General features: G+C 40.3%; 1 protein-coding gene across 2 annotated transcripts in view; it reads left to right on the forward strand.

Moving 5' to 3' along the window:
- Positions 1-17,167, forward strand: part of RIPK1 (receptor interacting serine/threonine kinase 1) — a 43,198-nt gene extending 26,031 nt beyond the window's left edge. For both annotated transcript variants that reach the window (XM_075270749.1, XM_075270750.1), the window contains 7 exons: positions 1,647-1,796; positions 9,322-9,398; positions 11,716-11,803; positions 12,937-13,545; positions 13,685-13,744; positions 15,054-15,203; positions 16,479-17,167. In XM_075270749.1, coding sequence (XP_075126850.1) covers positions 1,647-1,796; positions 9,322-9,398; positions 11,716-11,803; positions 12,937-13,545; positions 13,685-13,744; positions 15,054-15,203; positions 16,479-16,759 — 1,415 coding nt within the window. In that variant the 3' untranslated portion in view covers positions 16,760-17,167. The remainder of the gene's footprint in view (positions 1-1,646; positions 1,797-9,321; positions 9,399-11,715; positions 11,804-12,936; positions 13,546-13,684; positions 13,745-15,053; positions 15,204-16,478) is intronic.
- Positions 17,168-18,538: the final 1,371 nt, after the last annotated feature.

Raw genomic sequence — 18,538 nt, forward strand, 5'->3', positions numbered from 1 at the left:
GATGATCATTCATTATCACTGTGCAGACTGCAGGACTCCTCTTTCCCCCCTCCTCTTCCTACTACAGTTCGTAAGATGCTTCCTTAGGAGAGGGGGGCAATTTAGAGCCCTATATCTCAGAACTGGATGCAGCTATCTTGATGGTTTAAGATTCATTTTAAAGAAGAGAATCTATAAAATGATACCAAGGTCTTCATGATAGCACTTATAGTTTCGGAGCGATTCCCTGTTCAAAACTATGTCGGGAATTGAGATCTGTAATTGGATCTCAATTCCAAATAGCATTTCCAACAGTGAATTTCTCCAAAACTATAAATGCTATCATGAAGACCTTTGTATTATTTTAAAGATGAGATTTTCATCTTTAAAATGAATCTTAAACCATCAAGATAGCTGTATCCAGTCCTGAGATATTGGTATTAGTATGGAGGATGTATTAGCTACGTCCTCCGCTACAGAAGTGCCACCCTGGGAGGACGTAGAGACGACGTCCTGGGCAAGAAAAAGGTTAATACGAAAGATGACTTGGCTGTACCCAATTCCTGCTTGTATTATCTTTCTTCTCAATTACAACATCTTAGAAGCTGGGGAAATTTGACGCTTGATACAATGGTGAGAGGAGTAGAGGGACATCCTTTGGGAGCTGGACACCTACTAAGAGCTTTGGAAGCAGCCAATCCTTAGACTTATTCATAATGTGTGGGACAAAACAAAGAAGGTATTAGTCCTACAGGGTTATACAGATTATACTCCTATTTGTCAAAATCCTACCTATGCTGAGCTTTGTAAATTTCAAGCTTAGATTGTTGGCAGATTTCTGGCCTTCGTACTGCGGCTCAGCTGTTTAAAGATGAGCAACTCAAATGGTATGTGGAATTTCAGTAGGAATTAGATATACCAGATATTTGAAATTGAGTCATACACTTGAGGCATGTGACCCCACTGGGGGCTGTCCTTGACTTGGTGGCCAGGCAGGGTGACAGTGGAGAGTTGATATCCCTGCATTTCTTGTGTTTATTAAAAGCTACTCTGAAATCATGACCTTTGCCATTGTTGGCCTGATGAGTGAGAGATAAAGGTTTCTTAGAGGGTGTAGTATGAACAGATATTTTAGAGGCTGTCCCTAAGATGTTAGTGAAATGCATAAGCTCTTTTAGCGATTTCTCCTCCAGGCAGGACACAGCTCCTTGACAAGTGGAATTGTGGCACCCATTTTCTAGGAGGGATACAAAAGGAATGGTAAAAAAAAGATGTCCCTAAATTTTCCTAAAATGTATGACCAGTGAGAGGTCACCTACAAATTTGTCTTCATTTTATTACTGTGTATCGTATTGTATAAAGAATGCAATTTCCTAAGAATGTTAGATTTTCTGGAAAGGGGCTCAAGTGCGCCATAGAGACCAATACTAATGGGAATCACTGGTGGTCTAAAATTATCTAATGTGGTCTTCTTACATATGACACCATGATATAAGAGAAGACCAATATAACTGTATTTCCCCTAAAGTTATTGCAATAAATTGCGAATCTCATTTTAGCGTTTATAATATAAATAAAATATGTTTAAAAGTAATATTACAGTAGTGAGCGGATTAACCATGCGCAGAGGAATAATGTATGTTCTTATGTTTTGTCTTATTTTACAGATGCAATTAATAGTGCACAGCTATCATTACGTGTTACATGTGGTGACAGACCAGATGTAGAGGAGAGTAAGCAAAGTGGCCTAGAAGAAGTAACAGATCTGATGCAGGAGTGCTGGAGAGAGAAGCCAGAAGACAGGCCTTCCTTTGAAGGTACTGTTTTAACCTGTTCCTATCACTATTCTATCTTTTTGCGTCCTAACTGCCAAGACAGTTTGGCATTAAGACAAAAAAGGCATTTAAAATTTCTCCCCCCACAGATTTAGTTCCAGGGGGCTTCATTTCACTTCTGTTTTTTAAGCTTATGAGTGGTTCTTGATTTTCATGTTTTTTCATGTCTTAAAGAAGTTAAGTTTAGTGAGATGGCTAAGGGAGACATTATCAGATATACACTAAAAAGCAACCATCCACTACAGCTTTGAACATGAGACTACCATCATTTTATAGACAATCCTCTTGGCTATATCATACATAAATTTATTTTGCAACTATTTAGCATATGACTAGTTATGCAGATTTTTGTTATGTAACTGAATTGTTATTGTTTTACTCTTAGGGCTAGTTCACACGTGGGCAAAGGGGAGGTTTTTGACAGCGGAATTCGCTTCAAAAACCTCTCCTTTAACATGGTGGTCTATGTAGACCACTAGCTTTTTTTTTCCTCCTAGCATTTTCCGCCTGAAGAAGCGACATGACCTTTCTTCAGGCGGAAAACGCCTGAAGAATTGCATAGAAGTGAATGGGAGGCGAAAACCGCGCGGTAAAAAACCGCGCGGTTTTTTGCACACAAAACCGCGCGGTTTTTTGCAAAAAAACGCGCGGTTTTCGCCTGCAGTTTCTATAGCACATATAGGAAAAAAAAACCCTAGCGAAAACCGCTAGCGAAAACCGCGTCAAAAACCTCGTCAAAAACCGCGTGGAATGCAAAAAACAGCGTCAAAAAAACTCCTCGAGGTTTTTTACCTCGCACAAATAAGCTAGGCGGTTTTCACGTGTGAACTGACCCTTAGAAATCTGTATTTTAATTTTTAGTATTTTGTAAATCCAGTTTTGGCTTTCAACACTGCCTGACTCTTTCTGGGCATGCTCTCGGTCAGATTCAAGCATGTCTCAACCAAATTCTGATCCTTAGACTCTTCTACATGTTCCCAGTGTTGGTACATACCAAACGGTTATGAATACAGCTTTTTCTTCAATTCTACTCACAATTGTTCAATTGGGTTGACGTCTAGGAACTGTGGGGGCCAATCCAGCACCTCTACTTCATAGTCATTGAACAATTTTTTTTTTTGCTAATCTCGACATATGCTTCGGTCATTGTCCTGCTGGATCACTATATCATATTTGTATACCCATAGTACTTGAGTGTACAAATTAGCTTGTCTTGTAAGATGCTCCCATATAGCTCAGCATTGAGACCACCATCGATACCAGTCAAGTGTCCTTCGCCTTTGTGAAACAACCTAATATCAGCAGCTCCTTCCATTTCTCTGTTAGCCCCCTTTTCTCTTGTTTCTTCCAGACCCATTTGCACTTATCAGAGCCCAGTCTATTGATTTTCGTCTCATCACTCCAAATCACCTGTTTCCAATCTTATAATGCCCGCTTTTCATAATTTTTTTGCAAACTCGAGCCAATGCTTGTTATATGGTCAATAATTTGAGGCTTCTTCAGCTTGTGTACTGAAGTGTAAAGGATTCTATGACACTTGGGAAGCAGAAAAGACCTGGGTGATCCTATCAGTTATAACTGTATGGGAGACAATGCCCCATCACCATTATGTTAGAAGAGTGACAATTGACAGTATTTCCAGAAAGTTTGTGGCGCGCTATCATTGTACCTACTGCCTAGCTTGCCAGCAGAAAAGGCTGGACTCGCCTACAAAAGTGATCATTATGCGTGTGGTTTCATATACCACTGTTCATACTGAATCTCCAGCATGTGCAAGAGTACCACTCAATGTGCACTTCACCTTACAACCAAGAAATGAGGGAAGAGGAATGGAACCAATGGCTTTCTCTGGTGAAGTTTAGGTTGGAAATGTTCCAGTCTGTAGGAACTGGAGGAAAGGGATGGGTCCACTTCATGTTGAAACTGTGCCTGCCCTACACCCATGAGCTTATGTAAGTACTAGAGAACACCGGCCTTTCTGTGTTTCTAAAGTATTACTAGCCTCTGACGCTGAGAACATTGACCCAGTGGGCCATGACAGCTAAAGTATTGTCTCCTTCCCATAATTGATATTCCATGTATTGAGTGTAGCTTGCACCTTTACCTACATGGACATTTGCAAGGAAAGGTCCAAATGACCATCAAGCATAAACAACTTTGAGAAATAATGGCGGCTTGCAATTTTCAATGGAGACTTTGCGCTGCCATCAGCTGGCGAAACGTAGAGGAATCCACTGAGTGGCATGGGAGCAACTCCACCACCAGTAATTTGGCCAAGTGAGAGTTAAACTCTCAGCCCAGGTAGATGACTGGATGCAGATTGTGTGGAAAAGAAGCAGATGGAGATGATGATAATAAATGATTATGTGCTAGGTAACACCTAACACCTTGTGCTAGGTATGGAATGGATGTGACCTGCTTACAAAGACGACTTTGCCAAATATGCTGGTGACATCAACGTAACCCCTGCACCCGAACCTCCTTGGCCTGATTATTATATACTAGGGTCTGAAGAGACCTCAGAGTATATTAATAGCTGTTACGTTTCAGACGTGTTTGGTCCTAACAAAACAGCTGGGCGAGTTCATCCAAGTGCCATTCCCCTCAAGGACTCGGGCTGGCTTCCCAGGGGCTGCCAGTCCCTGCTTTTTGCTATTGTGTGATATTGATAAAGGGACTCTATCACTGCCCCAGCTACTCAAACCACTCCCATGGTGCTGTAAATGCTGTTAGCAGAATAAAAATGATACCTTTCTTATGTTTCAGAGCCTCATGGATGCAGAGGATGCACGAGGATCTTGGAGCACAGGGGGAGTTCTCTTCTATTACTGAGCACTACTGTATCATTACTAAACACGCCCATCCTGCATTAAAATCGTCCCCCTGGGAGTGGTTTAAGGTAGCTGGGGGCAGTGATGGACTCTCTTTAAAGAGATTCTATTATTAAAATAACAGTTTTAAACTGATCGCCCGTAGGAACCGTCTTTATAAAAGCTGTTCATCTCTTACCTTCATCTTGAAGGTCCTCACCGCTGTTTTTGATTTTTTTCTTTTATTCTTTTCTATGCTAATTATGCTCAGACAGCACAGGAGGCGTGACTTCTGTTATATGTGCGCAGCATTTCAGCGCTGCCTTTCTTCTGCTACGTCTGGCATTCTCCTCCTCTTCACTCCTCCTTTCATAGGAGATTACTGCAAAATGTCCGGCAAAACAGCCGACGGCTTTTCCCGCAGCGCTTTTTTGCTCCAGAATGCCATGTGGGGCCTTAGCTTTAACCCTTTAACGCTCTGGTCAGTAAGAGTGCATCCTGGCAAGTAGCACGTTCGCGCTCAGGTCAGTACTATTACTGACCAGTAATGGCGCGGGCACAGAAGCTGTGCCTGCGCCATTACACCCGGCACTCGGCTGCATTACCCAGCCGAGAGCCAGGACGAGCTGCCCTGGTGAATTGTGACATAGAGAGAGTTTTCTTTCTGATTATCCCCCTCCCGGCGAGATCGGGGGGGTGCCCTGATGAATTTTATGTAGCCCGGGGTCTGGTTAGTGACCCCTGGCTGCAAGGACCCCTGCTTACCTGGTGATCCTGCCGTGATGCCCAGAAGTGTGTCTCTGCGTCTGCAGAGACACACTTCCTATATAGCCTGCAATACATGTGTATTGCAGGCTATAGTACTGGACCAGCAATCAGAGTATTGCTGGTGCAAGTATACTTATAAAACAAAAAAAAAAATGTAAAAAAAAGTGTAAAAAATAAAGTGTGTGAAATTAATTAATTAATTAATAAAGCCCCAAAATTCCCTTTTTCTATAGCAAATGAGTTATTTAAAAAAAACACCTAAAAATTAATAAAAACAATGCATACCGTATTTTCCGGACTATAAGGCCTCAGAAATTCCTCAGAAATCGTAAGTGCGCCTTATAGTCCGGTGCGCCTTATATATGGATGGAAGCGGCGGCAAAGTCTGCGTGCCGCTTCCATACGTACATAAAAGGCACCGTAAGGGTGCATTCACACTACGTAGCGCCAGCGTGTATCACAGCCGTACACGCCGGCGTGACAGCAGGGCTGCCGGACACTTCCCATTCATTTCTATGGGAGCCGGCATGCGAGCGCTCCCCATAGAAATGAATGGAAAAAAGCAGTCCATTCATTTCTATGGGGAGCGCTCGCATGCCGGCTCCCATAGAAATGAATGGAAAAAAGCAGTCTATTCATTTCTATGGGGAGCGCTCGCATGCCGGCTCCCATAGAAATGAATGGGAAGTGTCCGGCAGCCCTGCTGTCACGCCGGCGTGTACGGCTGTGATACACGCTGGCGTTCCGTAGTTGAATGCATCCATAAAAGTTATATTAAACTACCCCCCCCCCCTAAAATAAAACCCTGAAACAGAACGTGAAACTTACTGACCAGTGCAGGGTGGGCGGGCGGGCATTCAGGCCTCCTCTTCCTCCGATGTCCTGACCACTTCCTCCGGCGTTCGCTAACTGATAATGGCCTGCACGCATGCGCAATATCATAATGCTTCTACTACGGCTACTGCGCATGCGCCCAGGCCATTATCAGTTCGCGAGCGCCGGAGGAGGAGGACGGAACATCGGAGGAAGAGGAGGCCTGAATGCCCGCCCACCCTGCACCGCTCGGTAAGTTTCACATTCTGTTTCAGGGTTTTATGTTAAAACGGGGGGGGGGGGCTAGTTTAATATAACTTTTACGGTTGGGCTCTATCAGCATGATTTTGCTGATAGAGCCCCTTAACTCCTCGCCTGCCGAGCGCTTCCAATAGAGGCGGCTGACACGCGGGGGGTTAAGCGGCCGCTGACAAAGTCTGCGTGCCGCCGCTTTCACATATAATGCGCACCGGACTGCGCCTTATAGTCCGGTGCGCCTTATATATGAACCGAGACGGACTATAAGGCGCTCATGGGCAATGCGCCTTATAGTCCAGTGCGCCTTATAGTCCGTAAAATACGGTATTTGGTATCGCCGCGTCCGTAACAACCTGTACCATAAAACTAAAACATTATTTCACCTATATGGTAAATGTCGAGAAAAAAAACGGAAAAAAAATGCCGGAAATAATGATTTTTTGCCATCTCACCTTAAAAAATATGCTATAAAAAGTGATCAAAAAGTCATATATACACCAAAATAGTACCAATGAAAAGCACAGGTTGTCTCGAAAAAATAAGCCCTCAACCAACTCTGTCAATCGAAAAATGAAAAAGTTACGCATCTCAGAAGATGGCGATGCAAAAAAAATTGATTTATGTCCCCAAATGGGTTTTTGTTCGGCAAAATTACTAACGCATAAAAAAACCTATAAATGAGGTATCGCCGTAACCATACCGACCCGCAGAATACAGTTAACATGATACTTATGCTGTACACCATGTGGAAAAACATTTAAAAAGTAAAATGCAATGCCAGAATTGATTGATTTTTTTTTTAATCCAGCAAAAAAGAGTTAATAAAAAATAGCTAGTGTAGATTTGAACAACTTGGGTAACCCTGAACAAACGAGTAATAAAACATAACTTTTATTATATAAAAAATAAAAAAACATGGGACTTGTCCCTAAGGTGAATAAAAACTTAACATTTGGCCAAAGATTCACTTGATACAGGATACCCGATCTTTCTCCTGTATTATTCTATGCAGGTATATAGTCACCCACCCCTTCTCCTTTAAAACCCTTTCTATTCCCAATTCAAGTATTCATAGACGGATTACGAAGGGTTAATTAGACTTTCACTGGGTTAACTCTTCCTGCTACCGTACGACACAGAGGAGTCAGTGTAGCAGAATGTATTACCCTAGCCCTTATACCCCTTCAATATACCCTGTGAATGGGTGCAATTTAATTATGTCAAGGACCACAGCCCTCTAAGACTAACAGGGAGGAAACTTTGGCTATCAGCAGGAAGAGTTAACCCAGTGAAAGTCTAATTAACCCTTCGTAATCCATCTATGCATAAACCCATGAATACCTGAATTGGGAATTCAGATCGGGTATCCTGTATCAAGTGAATCTTTGTCCGAATGTTAAGTTTTTATTCACCTTAGGGATAAGTCCCATGTTTTTTATTTTTTATATAATAAAAGTTATGTTTTATTACTTGTTTGTTCAGGGTTACCCAAGTTGTTCAAATTAATAAAAAATAGCCAATAAGCTATAGGCACCCAAAAATGGTGTCATTACAAAATGCATCATATCCCGGAAAAATACAAGCACTCATATGGCCACATCAACACAAAAATAAAAAAAATATAGCTTGAATAATTTGAAGACAAAAAAAAAATCGCCAAATGCGTCAGGAGGGGAATATATAAGTGGTGCGAGCGTATGTCAGGGTACAGACCAGTTTTGCAGCTTACAAGAAAAAAAACAATAGAAGAGACTCCCAAAGTGACCCCCCCAATCATAGTAGCTACTGGGTCATGGTAGGGAATTTGGTGCTCCCAATGTCCTCCGCACAGCTTATATATTACCTCTTCACCATCCGCTGTGCATTCACGTCTGGGATACTAATACTCACTACACCCCCTGATAAATTCTTTGAGGGGTGCAGTTTCCAAAATAGGGTCACTTTTGGAGGTTTCCCACTATTGTGGTACTTCTAGGGCTCTGTAAATGCAACATGGTATCTAAAAACCATCCTAATGAAATTGCTGCCCGAAATCCCTAAAGTTGCTCTTTGATTATGAGGACACGTATTGAGTCACGTTGCACAGAAGGGCCACATATGGGATATTTCTACAAACTGCAGAATCAGAGAAATAAATATTATGGTATGTTTTGCTGTTAACCCCTTCTTTGTTACGGAAAAATGTGGTTTGAAATGGAGAATGTGCATAAAAAAGTGACATTTGGAAATTTCACCTTCATTTTGCATTAATTCCTGTGGAACACCTAAAGGGTTAATAAAGTTCCTATATACAATTTTGAATAGTTTGAAGACTACCGTTTCAAAAATGGGGTCATTTATGGGTGTTTTCTATTATATAGGCCCCTCAAAGGCACTTCACAACTAAATAGGTCCCTAGAATACAAAATCTTTACATTTTCTTGAAAATCTGACAATTTGCTACTAAAGTTATAAGCCTTCTAACTTCCTAGAAAAGTAAAAGGACATTGAAGAAACAATGCCAATATAAAGTAGACATATGGGAAATGTTAATTAGGAAGAATTTTGTGTGATAGGACTGTCTGTGTTTTCACGAGAATAACAGACACTTTCAAAATTGATAATTTTATGTAATTTTCAGTATATTGTCCTTTTTTTAACAAACAAACGCAAAGTATAATGACCAAAATTTATCACCAACATAAAGTACAAAGTGTCACGAAAAAACAATTTTGGAATCACCTGGATAGGTAAATGCATTATGAAGCTAATCTCACATAAAGTAAAAGACGTCATATTTGAAAAACAGGGTCTGAGCCTTAAGGCCCAAACTACCCTGCGTCCTTAAGGGGTTAAAATGTAATTTTCTTTTGTTTCAGATTGTGAACAGATATTCAGGCCCATATACTTTGAAAAATATGAAAAAGATGTAGCAAAGGATGTGGCTGCAGTTCAGGTGAGAAGTTTTCTGGATAGAGATGTTTCCAATCAAAAAATCATTTAAATCAAAATGAGTACAAAGAAATTAGAGATTTTTTTTAAAGAGACCTCTTATAATGTATACAACATACCGTATATATTCGAGTATAAGCCGACCTGAATATAAGCTGAGGCCCCTAATTTTATCACAAAAAACTGGGAAAACGTATTGACTCGGGTATAAGCCTAGTCATAAGTTTCAGCTCTTCAATTTGGCCCGGACACACAGCCGCAAAAGCGACGGCATCTATGTGTACGGGCCCATTGAAATATAATAGACCATAATTTTATCCACCATTGCAGAGAAAAAGTCTGGTCATGTGCATTGCAGCTTAGTAACTCCATTTGCCTCGTAGTAATAGCAGTTAACCCCATCATGTCCCTCACATTAACCCCCTGTGTGCCTGACATAAGAGTTACTGTTATTTGGGACATATGGAGGTAATAATTAGGTATATTCATAATTAAGGTCCTTTATTAGTACCCCCATGTATCTCACATATTAGCAACCCATAGGGCTCATGCACACGGAGTTAACGCGAGCGTATTTTAGCATAATACAAGTGTATAGAATACATGTGTAAAAATAACACTCCCATTGATTTCAATGAAATCTTTTACACGTGTAAAAAAACCGCGCCAATAAACGTGACGCGTTTTTTACACATGTAAAAGATTTAATTGAAGTCAATGGGAGTGTTTTTTTTTTTTTTACACATGTATTCTATACACTTGTATTATGCTAAAATACGCTCGCGTTAACTCCGTGTGCACGAGCCCTTATATAGGGCATACAAGGTTTAAAGGGGTATTCCCACGTACATAACCATTTTTAAATTTGTAGATAATTAAAAGTTAAACATTTTTGCAAATATAAGTACGGTAATTAAATGTTTTGCTGAGTTTTAAAGATTTTCTCTAAATATCTTGTGGTGACAGTCTTGTTGTCTTGATTGGTTGACACTGGATACGACCATGAATGCAGGAACTTTCTAAGGTTGGAAAATCAGCTGTGATTTCCTTATTGTAGCCAGGATATCTTCTGATACATTTAGTGTCCCTGTCTGATAACCCAGCTACAATAAGAAAACCATGGCTGGGTTTTTGACAAGTCCCAGACCATAGAAAGTTTCTGCATTTGTGGTCATATCTATTGGCAACCAATCAAGACAACAGAGTTCAGCACTAAGATGGTTCGAGGAAATCTTTACAACTCTACTGAATTTTTAACTACTTATATTTGCAAAAATGTTTAACTTTTAATTATCTACAAATATAGATATGATTATTTTCATGTTAATACCCCTTTAATGTGAGGGACATGATTGGGTTAACTGCTATTAATGTGAGTCACATGGAGTTACTGAAACTAAATTATTAACCCCAAATGCCTGACTTTACTAGGAATAGTTAAACCAGCAGGTACCTGTGTGTTTTGCTTTCACTTTGTTACACGGAGCTTCCTCTCCTCTGCAGGATGCAGGGCAGCAGCAGGGGCCTCCTTTCTCCCGGGCTTTCATCTCTCTTGCTAGAGTAGGGGGAGTGTCCTATATCATTACTGTAGCACTTAAGGATCTCCCCCTTCATTTCATTTATACAGGTCCTTGAAGGTCCTGTGCTCCGTGCCTCATTTTGCCAATTGTATTAACAAAAAGACCCTGAGTTGGACCCTGACTTGAGTATAAGCCGAGGGGGGCTTTTTCAGCATAAAAACTGTGCTGAAAAAGTTGGCTTATATTCGAGTATATACAGTATGTTCAATTAGTGTGTAATGATTAATGCAAGCTCTTAAATATTCTCTGCACTAGATCCCAGGTTTTCTTCGTACATTGTGGTGTTTTTTTTAAATAATTTTCTCACCTTCTTCATCCTCTGTTTAATGGACTAGGGGACATTCAATCTCTATGACAAAATCATCTATATAAGGTATCCAAGAGATGGCATGTACTTTGTCAGCATTTAAAGGGGGATAAATGTTCATCTCAAGACAGATTCCATTGACGGTTATGCATAAATTACATAATGGCTTATATATAGATTGGTTGGTAAAAGAAGGTAATCTTAAGGACAAACTGTTTTCTCAGTATTTATTATAGATTAATGCTATATGTAGACCACATGTAAATTTACCACTTAATTGTACACTTCCTAGCACTTGCTAACTTTTCTTTTTAGTAGCATTAAACTGAAGTGCACAGGTACAGTCTCCTGTCTTAATGAAATTATTGCTAACAACCAGAACGAATCAGTGACATATATCTATCCATTTGCTAAAGTCTGTTTGCAAATTTTAGGAATCATACCCTAAACCAGATGCCTTTATTCAAAGGATGGCCTCTTTACAACTAGATTGTGATGCGGAGCCTCCCAGTATCCCAAGAGGTAAGTACGGATGCTAGGTGTCTGACTAATAGGAAGCCTTAGTTTTTTGTAAGGCTAGAATCACACAGACCTGTTTGGGTGTCATTTTAAGATAGCAGAGTCAAAAAAAGTACAAAATGAAAACTTTTATTTCTCTTATAGTATCCTGTTCACACTGAGGCTAAAAACTACACAGTGAACCAGGCCTAACATCTCCCCTGTGTTAGCAGCAGCAGAGTTTGCTGCCTGTCCACTAGTAGTAATAGCATAACTGAGGGACAAAGAAGGGCAACCAGCTACTACCAGCAGCACAGACCCTATTTAGCCATTTTCTACTGACAGTAGCAGCAGAGTTCTGTGCCTGTCCACCAGTAATAGCTCCAAGCGGTAGGCACCGAGCAAACATCTGTTATCCGCTTAGGAGGTCCTCTAGAGCCTTGGATAAATGGAAAACGATGAAACGGAGGTATATACAGAGGCTGGAGCCCCTTACATCCACAAGGGATGAAACAATAGTAGAAGGACGACCAGAACATTAAGGCACCGCTCTTACTCTAAATTCTTAAATCACACACACTGTATTGGTATTTATTGTAATAAAGTTACGTGTGATTTAAGAATTTAGAGTAAGCATAGTGCCTTAACGTTCTGGTCGTCCTTCTACCACCAGTAATAGCTGTCCTAGGTGTAGCAACAGGACCCCCCATTCCTCAAGTAGTAGTGAATAGCCAGTTCTCTCCTTAATCCCCTTTCACCCTGTCTGGATGTACTTACTGCTTGCATGATTCTGTAATGTGTGAGACTCTCCTTTTTTATATGACATCAAAAGGGTATTTTTACATTTTGTAACACCCCAGATATAACTGAAGTGACCCTCCCTCACCCTTATTTTCTCTTAATTTTACACAGACCCCTCAGCTCTCAATACAGAAGCAAGGGGAAGAATAAAAAAATATAGGATTTCACAGAAAGGAGACAAAATGTGTTTATAAAGTATATTAAAAAAAAATATATTGACACTGTCAGAAATTCAAAAGTTGTCCATAAGTTTAGTTATGCTTTAACAAATTTTCTTTTATAAACATACTATATTTAGCTGCATATTTATGTATTATATAGGCATATCTTTATAAGATTGTTCTTTCTTGCTGTAGATGAGCCACTATCTCTACACAGCTCCTTGGGTATGGCGCATGGACAAGTGAATGAGACATACTTTACTGCTCGTAATAATGAGCCAGTGGAATGTGAGGAAGAAAAATGTGATAACCTTTTGGAGAGAAAACTGGAAGAAGAAATGAATTATCATCGGACAGGAAGTCGTATTGACAATATGACAAACCTTTCTAATCCCCCTCCTGTTAGTGATTTGAGAAGCAGGAAAGTGTTCAGCGAACCACAAGAAAGGAATTCTACTCCAGCGGCTTCCTATCCTGCAAGCTTGCCCTTTGGATGCAACAATGAACCATCAGCTCACGTAGCTCCACCATACGCCTATAATGTCATGCAGAACCCAAATACATTACACACAGCTAGCAGACCTGTAGATTTCCATCAACCTAATGAACCCCAAAGTAGATATTATCAGATGCCTCAGACATGGAATCCAAATACACCTCCACATACCTTCCAGGATTTGTATGGTGCTGACATTCCTTTTCCACTTGATGCCAGTAATCAACCAGTTATTGAATCGGGAAGACCAAGTGTCTATTCACAACCTCAAAGCCATTCACATAATGCTGCTTTGAGCCACCCAGTGGGTAAGTCTCTGGAGTTATATTCCTATTTGTGAACATGTTTTGAAGTATAAACAGGTGCACATAGCCTTTTAAAGTGTTTGGGGTTGATTTTTAATTTTTTTTTTTATGTATGACAGCCATGGTGTGTTTTGTGTTGCAGGCTTAGATGGCATCATGTTCCCCAAAGGAAACTTTGCATATGCTCAACCATATCATCCAGGTAAATCCTAGTAGTTATGGTTTTCACTATTTTTGACCACCCCCACCCCTGAGTATTAATATTTTTAAAGAAATCCTAGTTGACTATGAAAAATCATTCTGCAATATTTATCAACTGTTTTCTACAGCATGCTTGTATTTTACAGAGCCATTATTTTTGTCTCTTTCCTGCAATTCCAAGCCATTAATACTAGTATTAGTTTTTAAAGACGTCATTTCACCACCTCCACCACTTCTAGTTCTTAGCATCTGTGAATAGGTGCTACTCCACTGATTCCAGCACAGGTATATAGGATATATGTTGCAGAAAGCCCGGGGCCTACAGGTATACAGGATATATATATTACAGAAAGCCTACGGGCTACAGGTATATAGGATATATATTGCAAAAAGTCTGAGGCTATAGGATATATATTGCAGAAAGCCCGGAGGCTACAGGTATACAGGATATATATTATAGAAAGCCCACAAGCTACAGATATACAGGATATATATTACAGAAAGCCTGCAAACTACAGGCATACATGATATATTTTGCAAAAATGCCTGAGGCTACAGATATACAGGATATATATTGCAGAAAGCCTGGAGGCTACCGGTGAACTTGTTAGGCCTTATGATCTGAATCTGGTGCAGCAACAAAAAGGAAGACAGCGCAGCCTGGAGAGCCAGGAACTGCACAGTGTGAACCAGAGTCAAGCCGCAGGCAGAGCATACTGAGAACGTGACCACGGGTGCAGAACAATACAATAAATATATATAGTGTCTCCTAAAAATCCATCCAATCTAATAGCTGAGAAACACTTGAGATTCATGACATCCATGGCTGCTTTATAAATTATCAAGCATGGGCATCAGTCTTAAAATTCTCTTAGCTCCTATTGCATCTAGAACTACAGTAGTGCTGAGGGTAAGGGGAAAACCGAACTTAAACTGCCTTCAGATCGAAGAAACAGAATGATCTGAACAAGCCTACATCCACAGAAGATCTGAAACTAGTTCTCCAAGATGTCTGAAACAACCTACCTGCTAAGTTTCTTAACAACTGTGTGTAAATGTACCTAGAAGAATTGATGTTATTTTGAAGGCAAAGGGTGGTCACACCAAATATTGATGTGATTTATATTTCTCTATTGTTCATTCACTAAATTTTAAGTGACAAAACTATTAACACTTCTATTTTGGAAAGCATTCTTACTTTATGGCATCCCCCCCCCCCCCATATCTGCCTAAAACTATTGCATAGTATGTGTGTAAACACTTGTTTTTTCACAAACATGATTCCAACATTCCTTTTTTTTTTCCTTCAGAAAAATCTGTCAATTTGACTATATCAAACAGTACAGCATTCCAGATTGGAAGCAATAACTACCTAAATGTCACAGGAGAGTCAGATACAAAAAATAAGCCAATCGCTCAAGGCTCAAATTACCCACCACATCCTTATGCCGAAATACTTGGTAAGTTTTACTTTTTTCATTGGTCATATTCGAGCCACATAAACAAGACACACTTTCTTATCTGCAAGAATTCTAAGAATGAGCCAGAGGTGTAGTAAAACTTATTGTTAATACTAATAAAAGTTTATTAGTGAATATTTTGCGTATTTTTCACTGATAATTGGAAGTACATTCATTCAGTCAGTCATTCATTCAGTCATTCGTTTATTCTTTCCTTGATTTCTTATAAGGGAGAGATGACATAGCAACTTTAATATGGCACCAATCACAAATGGCTGCAACTGTGGCAAATACATGTTTAAAAAAAATGATATTCATGCATTGACTGCATAAACCTATTTATTTTCTTCAGTGAGACTAGGCCGTAAAACAGACAGGCATAGGGCATGTCCCAAGTATTACCACATACACGGACTTATGATAATACATCAGCCTGGGTATGGAGCCATAGAAAATAATGGGTCCGTGTGCAAGCCAAAAACATGGCTATTAGGGTTGAGCCGATCTTGACTTTTTAGGATCGATTTTGAAATCCGATTTCCGATCATTTTTCATTTGAACCCGATCTCGATCCCAATTCCGATCCCAATGCAAGTCAATGGGATTTTAAAAACGATCCTATTCACTATACAGCACGGAATCTAACAATTGAAAGCTTTAATTGTTAGAATCCATGCTGTGTAGTGATTTAAAAATCCCCCGGCTATCTAAGTCCCCCCTGTTGTCTACTTACCAGTTGCCGCTACCGATCCGCGCTGTTCTCGCTCCTCTTCTTTCTATTGCGCATGTCTTCAGAGCACCGTATGTGCCCCCACCTCCCAGGCTAGTGTTACTGATACTGGGAGTAGGCGGGGCTTGTTATGGCTTAGGAGAGTGTAGGCTGGTACAGTACCCGCCCACACTCTCCTAAGCCACAAGCCCCGCCTTCTTCCTAGGTCTGTAACAGTAACCTGGGAGCTAGGGGCGTGCACGGACAGAGAAGAGGCAAGAAGAGAACAGACGGGATGCGGCAGCGGTAAGTGGACTTGTCTATCGACTCTTTATTGTATACTCAGCTCTGCTACATCTAAAGAAGAGTGAGAATTTCCCAAAATATTCTGATTAATTTTATAGATACCCTTTTGGGAAAATTCTAAAATTCCAGGAATTCAGCTATATAACTAGAATAAAACTATTTCCGCAATTACCAAGGCAATATCAAATCTTTATATCCAGGAGATGTAAAAATTGTTATGATTAAGTTCTAAAGCTTTTCTTTGTATTTCTGTATTTCAGTAAGCAATTCTTTATTGAATGAGAACCAAATGCAACTTCTGAGGGATAATTTATCCCGGAAATGGAAAGGATTTGCACGCATAGTTGGATTTCGTCAGCCAGAAATTGATGAAATTGACCATGACTGTGAACGTGATGGGTTAAAGGAAAAAGTTTATCAGATGCTGCACAAATGGCAGATGAAGGAGGGATCTAAAAGTGTCACAGTAGGAAAGGTGGCCTCAGCGCTCTTTCAGCTGCAAGATACCGATCTTCTTAACCAATTAATCCAATATAAATGAAAATCACACATTGGACATCAAGAGAGTTTTCATCCTATAGTCAGAGAAGATGCTGCCTCCCCGTACAGACAAAACTATAAGCAGATGTCTTACTGCGATTACTGTTTTATGTTAAAGGGGTTGTCCACTTTCAGACCAATATTGAGAGTCATATGTTATTGTTTGTATAATGAAAACTTATACAATTTTCCAATATACTTTCTGTATCAATTCTTCATGATTTTCTGGATTTTTACTTGCTGTCATTCATTTTGCTTGCTGCCAGTGGATAAAAATTAGTCCATGGTCATGTGATGTACAGTCCATGGTCATGTGATTCTAACACAGGTGCATGGCTTGTTACCCCGAGCACCTTGTGCACCTGTGTTGTAGTCAAAGAACAGTATTGAGACATTTGCCTGGTAACGAGATGTGCACCTGCGTTAGAATCACATGACCATGGACTGTACATCACATGATCATGGACTAATTTTTATCCACTGGAAGTAAGCAGAAAGAATGACAGCAATTAAAAATCTAGAAAATTGTGGAGAATTGATACAGAAAGTATATTGGACACATGGTAAAACTGTAACATTTTATGAGAGAATGAGACAGCACACACTATGAGAACACACTATCCGAGCACAGCTTAGCACTGATGCCTTGCAGCGCTGGAGTCCTAGGTTTCAATCTGGGTAAGGAAGCATCTGTACAGAGTTTGTATGTTCTCCCTGTGTTTGCTGGGTTTCCTCTTGCACACCAAAGACATACTGGTACGGAATTTAGATTGTGCACCCTACTTGGGACAGTGTTGACAATATCTCTGTAAATGGCTACGGAATATGATGGCGATACATAAGTAAGCAAGATAAATAAATACAATAAATTTCTTTTAAATTCTCCTCAGTTCTGGATGAATCCTGCACGAAGTTTGAACATTGTGCATTACACTTCACTCCGAACAGGATACGTTCAGAGACACTGTCAGTTTAAATGGCTCTAACTCCCAAGTCTTTAAATCCAGACCAATATTATGTCTGTAGCCCACCTAGATCACTGGTTAAAGTAGGGTTGCATATACTCCCACTTTCACTTTAAAGAGGACCTTTCATGGTTTGGGGCACAGGCAGTTCTATATACTGCTGGAAAGCCAACAGTGCGCTGAACTCAGTGCACCGTTGGCTTTCCCGATCTGTACCCCAGGTAAAGAGCTTTCGGTCCCGGTACTGTAGCTCTTCACAGTCAGAAGGGCGTTCCTGACAATCTGTCAAGTACGTCCTTCTCCACAGCAGCGACTCTCGCGCTGTACAGTGTGAGCGGGGAGGAACGGGGCGTTCAGATGCCAGAATTGATGTTTTCTGTTCATCTTACTTCTTAAAAACAAAATATAATAAAAACTGATCAAAAATTCTTATGTACCCACAAAATACAATGTCTCCTACAAAATATAATATGATCTAAAAGTTATGAAAGTGGGAATGCAGAGAGGGATAAAATGTTACTGATGTGATGTGAGGCTAAAACGTGTGCAGGATATCGGTATTGGTTAGTGTCCTGGTTGTCTGGCATAGTTCCATGAAACCCCATCCAAGGTAAGTACCGACATAGAAAATTCACCCTTGTATGGTCTGGCTCTGCCCCTAAAACCCCAAAATGACTCCTGCCTTTACAAGGGTAGTACCCAAATAGTGCTCTGAGACTATACCCTATTAATCCCTACTGCATATGTCATCCCATGGGGCATCAGGGGACTTTTATAACTAGCTAAGGCCATTCAAAATGCGCGTATCCAATCAC

This window comes from Leptodactylus fuscus, chromosome 4, assembly GCF_031893055.1.
Source record: "Leptodactylus fuscus isolate aLepFus1 chromosome 4, aLepFus1.hap2, whole genome shotgun sequence".
Taxonomy (NCBI): Eukaryota; Metazoa; Chordata; class Amphibia; order Anura; family Leptodactylidae; genus Leptodactylus; species Leptodactylus fuscus.